General features: G+C 34.1%; 2 protein-coding genes across 2 annotated transcripts; both read right to left on the reverse strand.

Moving 5' to 3' along the window:
* Positions 1 to 101: 101 nt before the first annotated feature.
* LOC131931915 (phosphomevalonate kinase) lies at positions 102 to 10,590 on the reverse strand. Its single transcript, XM_059288748.1, has 4 exons — positions 10,470 to 10,590; positions 2,856 to 2,919; positions 1,613 to 1,901; positions 102 to 975 (listed from the first exon to the last, which is right to left on the reverse strand). The coding sequence occupies exons 1-4, from the start codon at positions 10,577 to 10,579 to the stop codon at positions 845 to 847; spliced, it is 594 nt and encodes a 197-aa protein (XP_059144731.1). The 5' UTR covers positions 10,580 to 10,590; the 3' UTR covers positions 102 to 844.
* A 1,105-nt stretch (positions 10,591 to 11,695) lies between these two features.
* LOC131933041 (6-pyruvoyl tetrahydrobiopterin synthase) lies at positions 11,696 to 20,379 on the reverse strand. Its single transcript, XM_059289894.1, has 7 exons — positions 20,361 to 20,379; positions 20,071 to 20,178; positions 17,725 to 17,804; positions 17,323 to 17,345; positions 17,069 to 17,125; positions 16,532 to 16,602; positions 11,696 to 12,327 (listed from the first exon to the last, which is right to left on the reverse strand). Exons 2-7 carry the CDS (start codon positions 20,154 to 20,156, stop codon positions 12,201 to 12,203), a joined length of 444 nt encoding a protein of 147 aa, XP_059145877.1. The 5' UTR covers positions 20,157 to 20,178; positions 20,361 to 20,379; the 3' UTR covers positions 11,696 to 12,200.
* Between the last annotated feature and the right edge of the window lie 22 nt (positions 20,380 to 20,401).

A 20,401-nucleotide genomic window follows, 5' to 3' on the forward strand; every position in this document is an offset into this window, starting at 1 on the left:
CACTTGAAATTTTCGGGGGGGGGGGGGGGGGGGAGACACTGTTAAAAGTATATATTTTCTATATAAATTATATAAATTTCATTTAGTTCGGGGGGGGGGGGGGGTAGAATTTTTTCGGGGGGAGTGAGGGAGACGATTGATGACTAGAAGTGTGGCTAAAATTGGGACAGATGAAGTAGAGATGATCTGCTTCAAAGACCTCTGTATATGTGGGATAAAGTGGTCAGCGAAATACCAATCAGATCTGGGTAGACTCAGGGACGCTCTACTGAATTGAACCTGGATTTGAACTCGAGACTCTTGGGTAAGCAGTCTAGCTCTCTACCGCTAGGCCACGCAGTCCCTCGCTGACTCCTATTATTTAATCTAAACAACTAATTGAACTTAAATTAGCCATGTTAAAATTTTATATTTAAATATTGGCGTTGCAAGATCTGAGACCTAGCCGCAACACAATTATATCTGTAAGGTCACTAAGGCCCTACATTCACAGTTCAGCAGTGATATGGGAGAGGTGTGGCCTATGTTATAGAGAAATGTGTGACAAAAATATATTGGAAAGTAATTATTTACTAATTAATGCAAAAAATTATTAATGGCAAAAAATACATTTTCTATTAAAAATCATCTCTTTGAAAATGCGCAGGAAAAAAGTCAAGAAAATTGATAGACAATAAGCTTTCAAATTTTTGGTGGGCATCAGATACCAATCAATTTTTTCAGCAGATCAATGCCCTTGAACTGGAAAAACGAGTGTACTTTAGAAAACCTGAAGCTATACAATTGCAATAATTGGTGTGACTGATAAATTCTGAGTAATTTAAAAAAAAAGAACAACCTATAACTATAAGGGGATCAGACTTAAAAGTGTATTCAACCCTTGCTCAAGTTCTTGTTGACTGTCATTGTTTTTTATAATAATATCCCAGTCTATGCCTGTATCCAATCCACATTCAGACTCTGCATCATCAATACCTGGAAAATAAATTCTGCAGCTAAATAACATGAGTATATTCACCAAACTATTATTAGCTTGAGAACAAGAAAGAGGGGAAAAGTAGGGTTTGGTAATTCATGAAGTGTTTTTCAATTTTAGTGGCTGAAAACAATATAAAACTCTATTATATCGCTATAATTCTCCACATGTCTGGTTCTTCATCTTGAGCAAAAATATTGGATTTTGCCGAAACACATAAATACAGATAGATGATGTTAGCTGGTGGTCATAAATACGAGCCACAAAAAAACAAATGTATTTTAAATTTTTTTGCTACTTCATTCTGCTAAAAAAAACTGACAACTGCTACTGCTACAAATAAGCAGTTGCTCAACGTTCAGACTTAAAATCTTCTTTCTGCAAATCTTGTCAGAGTGCTCAGTTTATGAAGAGTTAGTTACAAGCAGGTTAGAACTCTAAGGGGAACAGTTCATGATGAACTGGCTTTGCAGAGTGTAAACACTCATTTCATTTGTTAACAGCAAATTATTTTCTCAATATACTATATGGATATAAACAATTATTTTTTGCAAATATCATTTTAAACCTGTTGAATGTATACACAAATTCAGAATTCAAACAAATCCTAATATGAATTGATGGTAAAAGATTTACCTTCTGTAAAAACAAATCCTCGGTTATTTCTTACAGCTAGATCAGACTGCACCCTTACTGTGATTGTAGCTTTACTAAAGTGATCCTTAAAGTAACAAATGTCAGATTTTCTTCTAGCGTCACTGATTATCCATATATCTTTTTCAGAACCTTTATCATCTGTTGCTAACCGACAAAAAAATCCAGGATCTTTGTTTCTTCTCTCTTCTCCCCATTGTATCATATCCAGCCTGTATTGCTCCTTATAATCTGATGCGTCAAGCAGCTTTTCATAGTCAAGGTTGTGTTCCTAAAAAGCAAATTAATTAAGGTTTAAACTTACATGGTTATATTTTATATACATTTAAAGCCCTATTATAAATTACTATTCATTTAAATTTAAGTATGTAATTTTATCGTTCCGGAAAATGGAATGTTATAAAGAATAATTAAAATAAAATACTTAAAAAAAACTTTTTAAAAAACCACGTTTTTCTTGTGGACTAAAAAGTAGAAAATAAATTTTTCTTTTGTGCTTCCTCGAGCTGTGCAGGTTCTTGTGATGACTGACAAAAAACGTGGGTACGTTCACCATCAAATTTCCCGACCCATCTGCCCGACCCACGTTTTTTGTCAGTCATCACAAGAACCTGCACAGCTCGAGGAAGCACAAAAGAAAAATTTATTTTCTACTTTTTAGTCCACAAGAAAAACGTGGTTTTTTAAAAAGTTTTTTTTAAGTATTTTATTTTCTCCTTTTTAGTCCGTTGCTACACATGAAAAACGTGGTTTTTAAAAAAGTTGTTTATATAGTTTATTTTCTACTTTATCTAATGACTTGATTAAGTATGACTTGACTAAGTGTTTATAAATACACGGACTAAAAAAATCTTGAGCGACCAGGATTCGAACCTGGGTTGTCGCGGCCACAACGCGAAGTACTAACCACTATACGATCACGGCCAGCGCGCTCACATCGATTGGGGCCGAAGTAACTGTGTCTATAAGCCTCCAGTCTTGTCGGTATCTTTAGAAATCATGTCCTCAATTTTATGGTCCTTGGGGCGTAATTAAATTAAGCTAATTACGGTCTCTAATTGCTAGTTTTTATGATTGCATCTGAAATTGTTAGGCGAAAGTAGCCTGTATGCCAAATTTCAGATCTGTAGAGCAATCAGAAGTGGGCTAATTTTCGATGTCAATTTTAACAACAAACACACGCGAAGCTGAGTTAATAAAAACGTGTTAATAATTGTTGTAATACCTTGGCATACTGTTTTTTAAGTGGTCCTGATAAATGAAGAACTCCACATTTGTTGCTTCCTAGTCTAAAAATACATATTTTTAAAGCAAGTTCAGGTATATTGGTTTCATTCAAGTGTGTAAAACAAACAAGCACACATTTAAGAGCATTTTAAAATAGAGTAAAATTACAGATAAGTCAATTTTAACTGAAATTCTAAACACATTTAACAACAGATAAAAATGCTTTTAATACAGCTGGTTTCATAGATAATGAGCTGGCACTGCTCACTTCTATTGTGTTAAATAATTTTTGCTGTAATAATTGTTGTATGGATAGCATATTTAATTAGTCTACATGTTGTAAAATCTGCCTTAAATATATCCATATGATAGCTACATCTATTTACTTAAAATGCTGATAACTAAGTTTGGCTGAATTGATGATAAATGATAACAGATTACTGTCAGCTATTCTCTGCTCCCCTTCAATTCTTTTTGACTATCTAATATAGTGAATAATTGTTAGTCTACTTCAGGTAGACAAATATTGTAATTGTGTTCATCCATTTCATTGTTTACATGCAGTTTACATACAGTTTTGAAAGCAGTTGTAAAAATGGCATTAATCTTCTATTTCATTAACTATTTGATGTTTAACAGTAGGGATTTTATAGTAGTAACCCGACCTGCAAGTTTATAATATATTTTGTTAATTAAGACCTGGATTCACACTCAACTAAATTTCTTTGTTCCATGAGAGCTGCTTGAGCAAAAGGAGGTCATACATCTTTAAAAAGTATTCCAAGGCAAATAAATTGGACTAATTTTATTGTGAACAAGATTTAAATTTCTCAGGATAAAATAAACACTTCAAAACAGTAAAAAGGCCTAACACAATAAAATAATTATTATCAGTGATAGATTCCTTATAATCAAATACAACAACCACAGAGTCCACCACCAAAGTTGCCTTTTAAAAGAATCAATTTACCAAAGGGGAGGGAACGGAAATAATTGGCAATAAAATAAAAGTGAGTATAACTTAATTTATAACTATTGTATTTTTTACAGATTGACTAAGGACTATATAAACTATATTTATTTGTATTTTGGCAAAATCACCCCAAGCACATTTTTAATCATATTGTAAAATGCATTTTATAACTATAATAAACGAGAAAAATGGCCCATTGAGGAAGGATACAACGGGCGCTAGGTTGATAGTGCTGTCTATTTTCTCTAAACCAAAACCAAAGCCACCACCTTAACCTCAAATTGAATCGGAAACGAAAAATTTCTTTGAAAACGGATTTTTAGCAAGAATCGTCATTTAAGCTTGATCTACACTTAGTTACCGCGCATTGATACTAAATACAGTCGTAGCCACACCCCTAAGCCATGCACCTGATCTCAATCATGACAAAAGTCGTATTTGGAGTTTCTTTCAGGCGACTCTACTTGGGGATTGGGGGCTCCCCCCCCCCCCCACAGCACGTCTACTGTCCCATTCAACGAAATAAAATTATATAAATTTTCCAGTTTCCGCCCACTCCCAGAAAATTCCACCCCTGCCCCCGAATATTTTCAAGTACCCCCCCCCCCTCCCCTCTCCGGGGATAAAAAAATGAAAGAAACACTGGTCGCATTTGTAGATCATTCAAACTAACGGTAGAAACTGTGCACACATAACACTTTTTAGATTAGAAAATTTAAAGTTCCCCTCTCCTCGGAGGAAAAAGCCTGAAAGAAACACTGGTGTCGCACTTAGCCACTACCCGAAGAATTGCATTAAAGAAATTGCAAGAAAACCACTTTTTAGATTAGACACATTATTTAGGCGTTAATTTTATTATAGAGTATCGATGAAGAAATTTCTTTTGAGTTGGGGAGGGGGCTCAGACGTTCTTATGCGGGGGTGGGGCTTCGCCCCTACCCGAAGAATTGTATGAAAGAAACTCTTCACGCAAACCATTTAGATTAGACAAAATTGCCTTTTTATTCAATGTTTACTCGAGAATCAATGACGTCATATTACTGTGTGCACTCTCCGGCTTGAGATTATTTTCCCACGTTTTCTTTAACTTGCTTTCGCGTCTTTCCAATCAAATCTTGCGATCGAAATTTCGGGCACTTCCCAGTTAGCTAGCGCGCTGAAATTTTCAGGGAAGCTTTGTTTCCGATGACAATAGAATATTCAATTGTTATTATTACTAAATTGATCCATGGAAACATTTTATTGATCATTTTAGACCGCTATATAATTGTACAAAAAATGTGGGGGAAAAGGGACATAACCCAGTAATTTTAATTTGATGAAAACAAGGTTCGGTACTCTCCCTCTTTTTGCTTACTGAGTAGTTGTCACGCGGTGTTTGTGTACAAACAACCAGAACGTAACAACTGGTGGCCAGTATGGGGGAGACGATATGGTCGAGTGGTTGGGCACACGATTGCTAACCCACTCGACACGGGTTCAAGGCACGTGTTTTTTACGAGTTGTCTTCATTTACCCAAAAAAAAAAGTGAATGCGAAAAGATAAAATAGATAGCAAGATTTTAAAGCAAACAAACAGACAAAGACTAAAAAGTAGAAAATAATTATCATTAAAAAAGTTAAAAAAAAACCCACGTTTTCTGATTGAACTAAAAAGTAGAAAATAAATGCTATACATCACAATAATGCAAGCGATCACTCTACTATAAGCGATGAAAAACGTGGGGCGCCGTGATTTTCTTACAGTTTCTAATACTGTTGACTCTCTACAAGCTCCCTAATAAAAGTCAATAGTATTATCAAATCAATAGTAATATAACTTTTACATCTTATAATAACAATGACCGATAAAAAACTTTTACTTCGGCGCCCCACGTTTTTCATCGCTTATAGTAGAGTGATCGCTTGCATTATTGTGATGTATAGCATTTATTTTCTACTTTTTAGTTCAATCAGAAAACGTGGGTTTTTGTTTAAACTTTTTTAAATTGCTTGTGTTTTCTCTAGAGCGTTCTTGTCAGATAGATACATACAAAGATAGATACACAGATAGATACACAGACAGCGAAACTATTATTATAGATAATAATAAATATAATTACATTTTTTTAAAAGTTGTGTATCAAGCTTGATAACTTGCTACAGTACAATCAAATGCTACTACCTACTAAAGTTAGGCTAATTATGTGGCTAGTAATCATATTACAGTAATACCACTTGACTGATTAATGACAAACACAGAGTGATCAAGATTAGAGAACTTGCTAGCTTGCCCCTCACTTTGACAATAGACCAAAGCGGGAAAAGACTAAAAGTTTCTATTACATATTTTTTAAATTGGGTGTGATGCTATTAAAATAATTTTGATTGTGTGGTTTTTGACATACTGTATTGGATGACATATTTGATGTTTTTAGTACTTCCTGTAACTAGACAAAATTTTAAAAGCCAAAAACAATTTTTTTTTAAATTTTTGTTACTGAAAATGTAAATAAACATGGCATAACTAGGTCATGAGGTTTAAAAAAGCTAACTTTAAAAAATATTTTTTGGTAAAGTTTTGAGTACAAATTACTATCTCGTTAAGAGCGAGGTTTCCAGAGATTAAAATGCAAATTAGTGAGAAAGTCAAACCTAGATCTAAATTCTAGAATCTAGGTCAAGCCAAAATTAATTTGTTAAAAATAAAAACTATTATAAAATCACAATAAATTATTGTTTCTTTATAAAACTAAGTTAGTCCTTAAATATTTTATATAAATCTTTGCTTTTTAGCTTCAATGATCATCTTAATTTGAGAATTCATGGGATAGATCTATCTAAAAGATAAAAACATGTTGTCTGAGACTTGGCGGGACGCTGGGCAGGTGAAGTAGAGTTGGGTAGGTGTATAGTTAACCTGTGACGTCAGCATATGAAGGGATAGTGTGGCCAGACCCATGCTCAGCCAAAATCGGTTTTTTTAAAAGACAAAAACATCTGAGGTGTGACGTCTTTTTGAATATGGGGTCTGTTTTTTGTGTGACGATAAGTGACAGGCATGATGTCATTTATGGATGACCCCCAAAACACACAGTTATCCAAAGGATGACGGGTAGTCTAGTATATGCCAAATTTTGAAGCTGTTTTCGGCTTGTCAGGCTCAAAGGGTTAAGATGCAGAATATACAATTTGAAAAATGCGCGCTCAAGATTAGCTCGGCCATAGAAGTTCATACCATAGGCCATAATTATATTATAGACCTAACGACACCCGCTCATCATAAAATTTGTCAGTAATGATATCGGGTAATCACAACAGAAAAGCAATATTCTGCATCTTAAAAGAACTTTTGTATAACTAAATCTAAACAATTCTATTGGCTGGTCCCAATAGCGGCCGAGGCTATTAGGACCCAGGTCCGAATAGATGCATCCATAGAATGTTTACACTTTCTTCATTGATGATCGTTTTTATTATTTATTGCAGGTTGTGTAACTTGGTATACTCACCATTTATCAATTTTAAAAGTATAGCATGCTGATTGTGTACAAATATAGTCATAAAACACAGAAACATTTAGTTATAATTGCAATGTGCCACACCCGGGCCACACCCCCTCAAGAAAGCATGTTTTTATTAAGCTGTTTATCTCACTTTACAACAGTAATTAAAATTAATTTTCAAATTTTTATTATTTATTGGGTAAGATTAAGCACTAATAACTAATAGTGAAACTAATAATTTAAAAAAAAAGTAAATTCTGTTTTAAAGAAGGTCACAAGTCAAGTATTTTTTCCTTCAGACATTTCAGTGGAGGGTGCCACAGGCTGACCTGACTTTGGACTTTTTTTCAGTAATAATGACTTTGCACAGAACGTTAAAATATGCTAAATTTGCTTAGTTTACTAGTGTGCTAGCTATCATTGATACATTTTTAATAAAAAAATCATTCTAAAATTCTTATCAAAATGGATGGAGTTTTAGGTAATCTATCGTTTTGGGTACGTAAAATCGCCCGCGGCTATTAATGTACGAAAACGTTACCTCATTGTCAAGACTTTAATAGAAGTGTATTGTCATTTGTTTGTGTCAAATATTATAGATAAATGAATAATAAACATAAATCAATGGCTAAATATATCGATATAGGCCAGAAATTAACTTTAAACAGCAGTGTCTGAGAGCAAGATTTGCTATATAAACAGCAGCCATTTGTAAAATAGAGTGGCTTCCCCCTAAATCTCGCGCTATAAGCTTATAAAAAACAACTTAAACAAGATGGCTGCTATACTAAATGAGCATGGTTGCATCTGTTGTAAACATCGCTAGTCTTCATTTATTACGGAAAAGTTTAAATTCAATGGACACCAGTGAGTTGACCAAAATCCTTCCGTAATGTTGTTGACATGGAATAAAAATGTGCTTTTTTAGATTTAGGACCATAAAAATAATAAAAGATAAAATTTTATTAAAAACTTAAGCCTAAAATTAATTCAGAAATTTAATATTTTTAGAATCAATGCTAGATTCTATACAAGTTGCAGATCCAGAGAACTTGAAAATAATTTGTTGAGTTTAAGGATACATTTCTATTTATTTTCATCAAGCCTAAGTTATAACCCGATGATTCACTTTCGTAAGACAAACATTGATTGGCTGTAAAGGAACTCCGTGATCGATTTCTGGCAGCCCCACTTTATAGTTATTTTGTTTACAAAACTTTGCAGATCAAGTTTTTAAATAACATTGCAAATTTATACACCATGACCTAGTTTTTCTATTTTTAGCTTACAATGTGTACAATAAAATTTATGGCGGCCTATCGAATAGCAGGATGCCATTGTTTATGTCGCCATTACATGTGAAAACCAAATTGTTTTTGCTTTTTTTTTAAATTTTATTTAATTAGGCCTACCGAAAATATTAAAAACATCAGATACATCCAATCTTTAGTAAAGTCCGAAAAAACCAGACAAACAGGATTTTATAACCATATTAATTGTAACTACGCCGTGCAAGATTTTAAAATTAATTTATGGACCTCTCAAATATCTTTCCGGCTTTGAGACTTTTCTCGCTGGTGTCCATTGTTTAAAAACAGGTACATAAAAATATAAATGAAACAAGGAAACATGTTTGTATTTTAAAAAACATAAATCCTCCTCAAAATGTGAAATAATTATTAAAATTTAAGGAGTCACCTGTTTTTCACATTACAAGTCGCGGGCGATTTTACGTACCTAAACTCTAAACCGATAGATTACCGAGTTTGGTAATCTATCGTTTTGGGTACGTAAAATCGCCCGCGGCTATTTATGTACGAAAACGTTACCTCATTGTCAAGGCTTTAATAGAAAAATATTGTCATACTTTTGTGTCAAATGTTATAGATAAATGAATAATAAACATAAATCAATGGCTAAATATATCGATATAGGCCAGAAATTAACTTTAAACAGGAGTGTCTGAGAGCAAGATTTGCTATATATATAAACAGCAGCCATTTGTAAAATAGAGTGGCTTCCCCCTGAATCTGGCGCTAAAAGCTTATAAAAATAAAACTTAGACAAGATGGCTGCTATAGTAAATGAGCATGGTTGCATCTGTTGGAAACGTCGCTAGTCTTCATTTATTACGGAAAAGTTTTAATTCAATTGTTTAAAAACAGGTACATAAATAATAGTATTTCTCGCTAACCCGGAGGCGTGGCCGGTTGCTAACAACAATATGGCGTAGGGACCGGATGCATGACTTCCGACGATTTTTCGTCTTAGTTCCAGAGACCTTCTTAGAATTACTTTTAAAAATGTTTATCACGAGTAAAATGGCGGGTTTTCACGCTATAAAAACATGCTATAGGTGGCAAGGCTAAATATGCCAGAAAAGCATTTTAAAATTTGCTTTGGAGAATGAAGGCTAAATTTAAAAGTCGGTCTCATTAAAATTAATAGAACTTCTAAAATATCAGCCCGGAGGTCACAAAAATGAATTGGAGGTTGTAGAACTATTAGGTTTATCATTATATGAAGAAATAAATCAAATATTGCATGAGCTTTTTAAAATAAGACACGACTTTTGAATGACAACCAAATTTATTTATTTTTTTAAACCACGTGACCGCTATTTGATGATCACTAGTGGGGAACTTCCGGTACATGGCCACTTAAAAAGTCTAACCTATTTGTGGTTTTCTTTAGCTTCAAGCGTAAGAAGAGTTGTCATGGAGAGGTGTGTTGTGCATTTTTGTGAGTGTCAATAAATATTAAATTAAGTAATTTTGTTTAAAACGAACTAAAACATCAAAATTAGTGCCTAATGGATTAAATATGGATGTCTATCATTCAGTAGTCATGTTTAATTTGAAATTTGGGTAAATTCTAGATTTAGTAAGAAAAAATAAATAAATCAAGGAAACATTTTTGAATTTTTAAAACATAAATCCTCCTCAAAATGTGAAATAATTATTAAAATCTAAGGAGTCACCTGTTTTTCACATTACAAATCGCGGGCGATTTTACGTACCCAAAGGCAAAACGATAGATTACGCCGAGTTTTACCCAGATTTCCTCCCATTTCAGAAATAGCCACTTTCTTTTTTTTAAATATTAATCACATTAGGTACCAATAATATTAAAATGAGACACTAGATGGATTCACCTTTGAAGTAATAAATGGCTAATGAAATCTTTCCCCGATTTTCTTTTACCACTGAGTATAATTATAGCCTTCGGCTGTCGACTGATGGAGGCATCCATTGTTGTTGACATTTGATGTGGAATCAGATTTAGTTCTATTGACTAATTTATTGTTTTCAGAAATTGAAGAGCTGATTTTCGCCATTTAATTAGGCCTAATAAAAGTATAAAACATTTTAATTTTTACTTTCTCGTATATACGAAGTATAGAGAAAGTCTTGTAATCGTGCAAAAAAAAAAAAAAAAAAAAAAAAATCGAGATTTTTACAAATCTCGACGTTTTACATCTCACTGATACGGAAAAACATAATTTTGCAATCTTGTCCGTATGTCTGTCTATAAACACGATTACTTGAGTACCGTTACAGCTAGGTTGCTGAAATTTCATATATAAGTATTTTATCAAAATCGTAGATCCGTATCAACTTTTGAGCGATTTCCGATAACCGGAAGTGGTACTTTTTCTACTTTGAATTTTTCAAAAGCCTATAACTTGAGTACTATTTCAGATAGATAAATGAAATTTCACATTTAAGTAAAAGATCTAATTCTCTACCTTCTGTCAAATTTTGAGTAATTTCCGTTAACTGGAAGTACTATTTTACGCTATTTCCGATTTCTCAAAAAACGCATGTAAATTATAAAGTACTAATAATATTGCGCACTATTATGCACATTTTTTTTTGTGTTCGCTTGGTGCGCAATTCTTTTTTCTATGAGATTCTATTCTATTTTTAAAAGTTTAAGTAATTAAAAATCATGTTTATATTCCAAGTTATATAAGAATATTCGAGAAAGTTTAGGGGAGATTACTCCCGGTTTATTTAAACAAGTAACTGTATATTAGAATATATCTTCTATGTTGCAATAAACATTAAAATAATTTCTATTAAGGTCAATACTACATTGGCATTATTTTGACATGTAATTCTCCAAACTTATTCTTTAATTCAAATTTTACTGACAGATCGAATTAATACTAATTATAAAAAAAAAAGATGCATGATTATTTCTATTTTTCAGGTTTAAAATGGAAAAACAGGTTACAGAGTAATGAATACTTGGCTGTACAGAGCAAATAATTTTTGAATAGATGCAGCTTACTAATTACTTTCAATGTTCTGATAGGTGGACATGAATGAATGCGATTTCAGTATTTTTATTTCATTGGCCTAAATGTGTTTGGCTGGTGGATTTTAATCAATGGTTTGTGTATGAATGGAAATGTATTACAAGACAAAATAAATTAGAAAAGCAGTGTAAGAAAAAAAATTTTTATTAACTACATTGTAAAATGAATCACAGACAAATGTTAAATACTAAAAGTGAAAGATACAAGAAAAAAAGTCTATAAAAGTGTTAGGGGCATGGCTCTGTATAAGCAAGGTGCCATGACATTTATTTTCATACTTACCACTTGTAATCAATTTTATACACACATTCACATCAAGATCACAATGTGATTCACATAGCCTCTGAAAATCAGCTTAACTAGTTTTTCCCCCTAAGTTCCTACTTTGTTTATTTCCTTACAAACAACTTGTAAATGCATAGGAAAGGAATGTACAAGAAAAATTGAATCTTATAATCTTATGTTGCTAAATGTGCATTCATTTGATAGTTGTTGTATGCTAATTTATACAAAGCTGTATGCAATAACCTGAGAAAATAAAAGAATAAATTTTTCTGACAGCTACTCATTCTCTCCTCTGTACCAGCCAACGTTTTTCTCAGTTTCATGGACTCTGATTTCATATAGCAGTTCTCCAACCTTTTCCTTCATACCCTGCCAGATAAACACTGCAATATTCTCCAAGGAACTGAAACATAAAGAGACAATGGATCAAATGCATACTTTCATTAAAAGTTTAATAAAACAAAAAATAGAAGAAAACTGACAAAGGGGACCACTGATAATTTTTGCATCGGGGCCCGAAAATCCTAGCTATGCCACTGATCCAAATCTGATATTTTTGAGCTGTTAATGGTGCATCTCACACCAAAACACAACAGTCTCGTACATTACAGAAATACTATTATAAAATTATTCAATTAGTATTGTGTGGAAAGCTTATCGATGGTCTCGGTCGCAAACCGTCTAACTCCGAAAATGTAAATTTTACAGGAGAGACAAAAAACTGATTATTTCCTTCTCGATCGCTCTAATACAATTTTTTTTTAAAGATATCTCCGAAGAAACTCTCTACCGACTATACTGTAGCGTTATAAAATGGGTTTTGTTGATATTTACAAAATTATAGCAGGTTTAAAAAGATAGACGGTTTGCTCGGTCTAAAATTCTCGGTGCAAACCGTCTATCTGTGCGCGCGCAGACTTAGCTGTTTTGAGCCGAGAATTTCGGTCTCAGTCGCGTTCGTTCGTTTTGTCCAATGAACGTGATTTACTTATGTTTATGTTTTTAAGTTATAATTAACACTTCATAATATTTAGATTATAGTTTTGGGCTCATATTTTAATTATTTGAGTTTATTCTACATTATGGGGTCAGTTTAATTTTTAGTAGAGATGTTTAAGTGTGGCTTTATCGCTTTCGACTGTATTCATTATGTCTGTATTTAGCACTAGACTGGTTAACTGTTGAAGGTTATGCTTTATTTATTACATCTTTCTATTCTCACAGTTTATTTTACTAAATCGGGTGGGTGCTGGGTTTGTAGAATGATAATAGTAAAAACAGAAACCGTATTGTCAGATATATTATGAATGAGACATAACACACTAATCACATTAATACTGACTTAATGTTTACTTATTTTACAAAAATGTAACACAAAAAAATGTGTTTATTTTTAAAATTTATTCTTTGAATAAACGTCACATAAAGAAAAATTAAAATGGCAACATATTTTTAAATTCAGGGAAATCATCATAAAAAGGTGTGTTTATGACTTTCTTTTAGGTGCTCAAATAAGACAGCTTTTATCTTTTTTTTTCTGCTCTTGTACAACTTGACAGGGGCTACAAATGAGATCATAATCTTACGACCCTAGCTTAGCAATTGCCATCTATCTGCTAATTCACTTTTAAGTAGACAGTAGCATCAGGCTTGTACTGCAGTGCACGAATATCTGTCGCTTTGAATTCTTGATAGGTCTGACTTGTCTTTTGAGATCGGCTGGTCTCTTGTATGGTAAGGCTGGTCTTTTTGAGAGGTTGGTGTCTAATGTCTGTTATGTGAGGCTGGTCTATTGTATGTTACGACTGGTATGTTGAGAGAGGCTGGTGTCTTGTATGGTAAGACTGGTGTGTTGAGAGAGGCGTGTCTACTGTAGGATAAGACTAATCTTTTGAGAGAGGCTGGTCTCTTGTATGGTAAGATTGGTCAGTTGAGAGAGATTGGTCTTTTGTATATTACGACTGGTCTGCTGAGAGAGACTGGTCTCTTGTGAGTTACTGGTGCCTTAATGTTACGACTGGTCTGTTTTGAAAGGCTGGTGCCTTTACGATTTGTCAGTTGACAGATGCTGGTGTCTTGTATGGTAAGACTGGTCTGTTGAGAGAGGTTGGTCTGTTGAGAGAGGCTGGTCTGTTGAGAGAGGCTGGTCTGTTGAGAGAGGCTGGTCTGTTGATAGAGACTGGTCTGTTGAGAGAGACTAGTATGTTAAGAGAGGCTGATCTGTTGAGAGAGGCTGGTCTGTTGATAGAGACTGGTCTGTTGAGAGAGAATAGAATGTTGAGAGAGGCTGGTATGTTGAGAGGCTGGTCTGTTGAGAGAGGCTGATCTGTTAAGAGGCTGGTCTGTAAAGAGAGACTGGTCTGTTGAGAGAGGCTGGTATGTTGAGAGAGGCTGGTCTGTTGAGAGAGGCTAATCTGTTGAGAGAGGCTGGTATTTCGAGAGGCTGGTCTGTTGAGAGAGGCTACTCTGTTAAGAGAGGCTGGTCTGTTGAGAGAAGCTGGTATGTTGAGAGAGGCTGATCTGTTAAGAGAGGCTGGTCTGTTGAGAGAGGCTGGTCTGTTGAGAGAGGCTGGTCTGTTATGTGGTAAGTCTGGTCTGTTGAGAGAAGCTGGTCTGTTGAGAGAGGCTGATATGTTGAGAAAGGCTGGTCTGTTGAGAGAGGCTGGTCTGTTATGTGGTAAGTGGTCTGTTGAGAGAGGCTGGTCTGTTGAGAGAGGCTGGTCTGTTATGTGGTAAGTCTGGTCTGTTGAGAGAGGCTGGTCTGTTGAGAGAGGCTGGTCTGTTATGTGGTAAGTCTGGTCTGTTGAGAAAGGCTGGTCTGTTGAGAGAGGCTGGTCTGTTGAGAGAGGCTGATCTGTTATGTGGTAAGTCTGGTCTGTTGAGAAAGGCTGGTCTGTTGAGAGAGGCTGGTCTGTTATGTGGTAAGTCTGGTCTGTTGAGAGAGGCTGATATGTTGAGAGGCTGGTCTGTAAAGAGAGACTGGTCTGTTGAGAGAGGCTGGTATGTTGAGAGAGGCTGGTCTGTTGAGAGAGGCTAATCTGTTGAGAGAGGCTGGTATGTCGAGAGGCTGGTCTGTTGAGAGAGGCTACTCTGTTAAGAGAGGCTGGTCTGTTGAGAGAAGCTGGTATGTTGAGAGAGGCTGGTCTGTCGAGTAAGGCTGGTATGTTGAGAGAGGCTAGTCTGATAAGAGAGGCTGATCTGTTAAGAGAGGCTGGTCTGTTGAGAGAGGCTGGTCTGTCGAGAGAGACTGATCTGTTAAGAGAGGCTGGTCTGTTGAGAGAAGCTGGTATGTTGAGAGAGACTGGTCTGTAAGAGAGGCTGGTCTGTTATGTGGTAAGTCTTGTCTGTTGATAGAGGCTGATATGTTGAGCGGCTGGTATGCTGAGAGAGGCTGATCTGTTAAGAGAGGCTGGTCTGTTGAGAGAGGCTGGTCTGTCGAGAGAGACTGATCTGTTAAGAGAGGCTGTTCTGTTGATAGAGACTGGTCTGTTGAGAGAGGCTGCTATGTTGAGAGAGGCTGGTCTGTTGAGAGAGGCTGGTCTGTTGAGAGAGACTGATATGTTGGGAGAGGCTGGTATGTCAAGAGGCTGGTCTTTTGAGAGAGGCTGATCTGTTAAGAGAGGCTGGTCTGTTGAGAGAAGCTGGTATGTTGAGAGAGGCTGGTATGTTGAGAGAGACTGGTCTGTGAGAGAAGCTGGTCTGTTCTGTGGTAAGTCTTGTCTGTTGATAGAGGCTGATATGTTGAGCGGCTGGTATGCTGAGAGAGGCTGGTATGTTGAGAGAGGCTGGTATGTTGAGAGAGGCTGGTCTGTTGAGAGAATCTGGTATGTTAAGATAGGCTTGTCTGTTGAAAAATTAATCATAAAAGCATTTACTAAAGACAACTTACCATGTCGTAGAACATGTACGCCAAACATTTTGTAACCTACCATATAAAGATTTCTTAACACGTATCTAAACCCTCAATCTAATGCTAGTAGTGAATTAACAATTATTAAATTAATTGCACATTCTTGTGGAAATATAATTCGAATTATATTGTTTTGATTGGTATTTAGATTCTAGAATGAAGATCTAGTTTCAAAGCATTGTGTTAGCCCAAAAAATTGTAAACAAATCAGTTTGGTTATTGACAATCTAGAAATAGGCTATATTAAACAAATACTATTTGTTTATTATTCTTTAAAATGATAAAATGTAATAAAATAGTTGAACATAATTAATCAAATATCCTTACCTATAAGTACTGTGACTGCTGTGCAGTAAAATTGTGTGATTACGGCGTGCGACTGCGTTCCCGAGCAAAAGGTTACTGACAAATATAGCGATATTCGTTTTGCGCCAAGATTTTTAGCGCTAGAAATAATAGGCGGTTTGTTCAAATGATTATATCTCAATAATCATTCTACAGATTTCTATAATATTTTCAGGCATTATGGGGAATCGTATTGGCTTTTGATTTATGTAAAAAAAAGAAAATCGAATTTTTTTAAGTTAGACGGTTTGCGACCGAGACCATCGTTATGTATTTGTAAACATAGGGATAAACATGGATCATAAAAAATGCTATTTATTTTTTCAACTGATCAAAATGGACCATAAATTACCTGACATGGTCTTTGAAAAATGGCACCTCCTTGTCTATATTTTTGTGATCAAGTATACTCATTATTGCTTCCTAGTTTGAAAAATAATTTAGCATTATTTGACTTGGCTAATACTAATTTTAGGTTTTGAAAAAAGAAACAGAACAACTACATAAAAACATAATTAAAGGTGGTGTAGCTATTGCGTCGCTCTGGTTACATTTAGGGTATGATTTGAAAACAAAACTATTTTTAAAATGACCCATTTGAAATAGCCAGCTTTCTAATAATTTGTAAAAGTAAAGTTTTGTTACAAAATGTAGCTGCAAAGGGGCAAAATAAAACAGCAGGGGAAAAGACTAAAAGTAATACACAAAGCCTAAAACCTAAGGACTATTTGTAGCAAAGGAGGTAAAAAGGTAATTTCATTTAGAAATTTGAATATGACTAGGCCTATAATTTTTCCTTTAAAATTAGTATTTACTCAATATCGTACCATACACAAGAGGAAAAAAGTGATTAAACATAAACAGTTAATTCAAAAGTACAGCTGTATACCTCAATATATTTTTTCAGGTCAACAACATTTAATACCATTCCAGTCACAGGATCAACCTACAGAAGAAATAAGAGTTATGTATCTTTGTCTCTGATTTTATATTTATAAAGAGAGATAACGAGTTATATTTATTAGAATATTAAGCTATAAATCTTGGAGTTTATCAGTTTTGTTGATGAAGATTGTGCTTAAATGCATATTTAACTTTATCTGAAATTATTTTGCATAAAACAGCACATTAATCATTACTTACTGGACCTCTGAGAGTTACTTCAACTGCAAGAAATAATAGTGGCATTTTTTGTTAACTTCATTTTAAAACTTTGTTTGCCACTGCTCAAGTGGACACTAAATTTGTGTAATTTCCAGTTTCTCACAAACTGATAATAAAAGTAACAGGAAGAAAACATACAATGAAATTTTAAATATTCTCTTTTGCTTGTTTTATGGTCTACTAACTTATTTATCAATTCCCCCCCCCCTCAACTAATAACATTAGATATGAGACTATTCTTAATTAAACAACATCTTTCAGTTGATACAGCCTTAATAGTGTGCCCGTTAAAAGCAAACCCTAAGCCTAATACATGAGATGAAGATAAACTAGCTAAACAGTAACAATTTTGTTTTCAAATTTTAAATAATAAAAGTATACCTTTATAATTGTGGCCATGGCCATGGGGATTGTTGCATTTCCCAAAAACAGAAGAGTTCTCATGGTCTGTTAAATATGGACTGAAATATAAAGATCTGAACTGTACATTTTTAAAATGTAATCAATTTCATTGCAGTCCAGAACCTTTTACGTGACTTGATGTAGACCTACTTAGTTGGAAGTGCAACAGTCCTCTAAAATACTCTTTTAGTACACTTTCATAACACAGTAACAAATAGTTTAAATAGGTTAATATAAATAGCTAAATAAAAAATGTGTGGCTCCGCCTATCTTGGAATATTAAGTTAACCCATTTCCCAAGGATGACACCAAAAACTGCAAAATTTACAGAGGAAAAAAAAGTTTTATTGAAAATTTTCAATAACTGATATGTTAATCAATGACCAAGGTAGGGGTGACACCATATCAAATAATATACCATGAAATCCATGGTTGTTCACCTTGACTTAATAGATAGATTAATAAAATGAGTGCACAATTAAAAAGCATTAGGAAAAATGTGAGGAAGGGGTGAAACCAATCACAACTTTCACAGAAAAACAATGTACTGATTGGAATGAAATACACCATCCACCAAAGTGGATTGGGGTGACACCACATGTGAAAATTGCAAATCAACATATCATTATATGCTTGGACGTGACTCTTAGTAATTAATCATTAATGGATTTTTTTCTATACATATTAAATTAATGTCTGACATATGGGGGCTTATGGTAATGCGTTGGACAATACGTTTATTGTTTTAAATTATATTTAATAGCAAAATATCCACCAATCTGCTATAATCCTTTCTCAAAGTAATTCATTGGGCTAAAAACTTTTTCTGACATTTTTAGCTTATGAAATATAATTTCTACCACTCATTCTTTGTATATCTCTTTGTTAATATTACAAATTACAAAATTAACAAGTAATACCATAATGCAAATAATGTAGGAATCTATTGTGAGATGCTCAGTGTTAGCCTGGGGGAGGGGGGGGGGGGAATAATTTAAATTTTGTTTTTACATTGAAGCACTATCCTTGTTGGAAAAACTAAACATCATAAGTAGAGTGTATGTATAGATTATAGGAAAAATAGTCACAGGAAAAAAAATGCAGGAAAAAAGTCACAATATTAAATCAACTTACGATTAATTAAATGTAATGTAAATATTTTACATATATGTGTATAGGTTGTATAAGTAAAATGATATTTATAACACTGGTAAAAATATTTAATATGAAGTAAGTAGGTTTTAACTGCGGTATACATATAATATTTAATATAATTAAATAGAATATTCCAACCATCTCAGTTTTCATCATGTTTTTAAAATACTAACTTTAAATTAAAGTGAAATGGCAATAAGATGTAGTTAACGTGACTTTCTATCTTCAACATCGCAATAATAATTAAGCCACCTGTACTGCCCATATTTATTATGCTTATTACCACGCGCTGTCAAAGCGGCCAATGACAAAACGGCCCTGTCAATACGACCCAGATAAAAGAGCCCCGTCACATGGACCCCGTCAAAAGGGCCAGCGACATATTGACCCTGTCATATAGCCTGCCGACAAATAGGCTCCCGTTTATATAAGCTCTATGAAGGGAGCCCATTTGACGGGAGCCAATAAGTCGGGGCCTTTTGACGGGGCTATTTTGACGGGGTCATATTAACGGGGCTGTTTTGTCCCCGGACGTTGTTGGAAAGCCAACACAGTACAAAGACTCTCATAATTCACTTGTTTCTGTGACCTTGGCATATGAAGAGATAGTGTGGTCAGCACTATGCCCAGCAGCCTTTACTTTCCCTAACGTGAGTTAGGTACCCATAAGAGTTGGGTGGACTTACGGACGGTCTACTGACTTGAACCAGGATTCGAACTCAAGACTTACGGGTTAGCAGTCCAGCTCTCTACCGCTAGACCACTCCGTCCCATATTTAAATAGTAAATAGTAAGTAAAAAGTATACTTACTTATTATTGCACTATATAAACCATTATAATGCTTTTTAAGTTTATAAATATACTATTATAGGCCTACTTATATTATATAAACACCACCCATATTAATAAACACCCAAAATTTTACAATTCTCAATCATCAAATCAATAGTTATTAGTATTGATTTATTAGTTATTATTTTATTAAGAAGATTTTTTTTGTGATTTTTTTTTTCCGTGACTTTAGTCTTTATTTCTGTGACTTTTTTTTCCGATAAAAATTTTTGTGTGTGACTTTTTTCTGTTCACCCATGTAAAGATATGAAATATTAATTAGAATCTAGATCTAGATCTAGGCCTAATAATAATAATTATTTAAAAAAAAAACCTGCCTGTGCAATCGGTGACAAGCACTGAATGTTTCTGAACGCTGTAGGTAAACAATGGGCTTTGTTTTTGTTTCTTTAGGTTCAGCCATGACATAACCCGTAAAATTTTAGGCCTAAATCTAACAGTAATTTAAATTCAGACTGTTATAAATATATAATAGTGTATAACTATATAACACATAGATCTAGATCTCGATCTATATCAGTATAATTATATTGTATCTCTAGAGCTATAACAAAAATGCGAATTTATTATAAACATCAATTACACTGTGTTAAAAATAGTGAAATAGGCCTAGCAGATCTGTGCATTATTATTATTTTATTTTACATG

Source organism: Physella acuta, unplaced genomic scaffold (genome assembly GCF_028476545.2).
Source record: "Physella acuta isolate Inbredline_101_S28 unplaced genomic scaffold, ASM2847654v3 ptg000105l, whole genome shotgun sequence".
Taxonomy (NCBI): Eukaryota; Metazoa; Mollusca; class Gastropoda; family Physidae; genus Physella; species Physella acuta.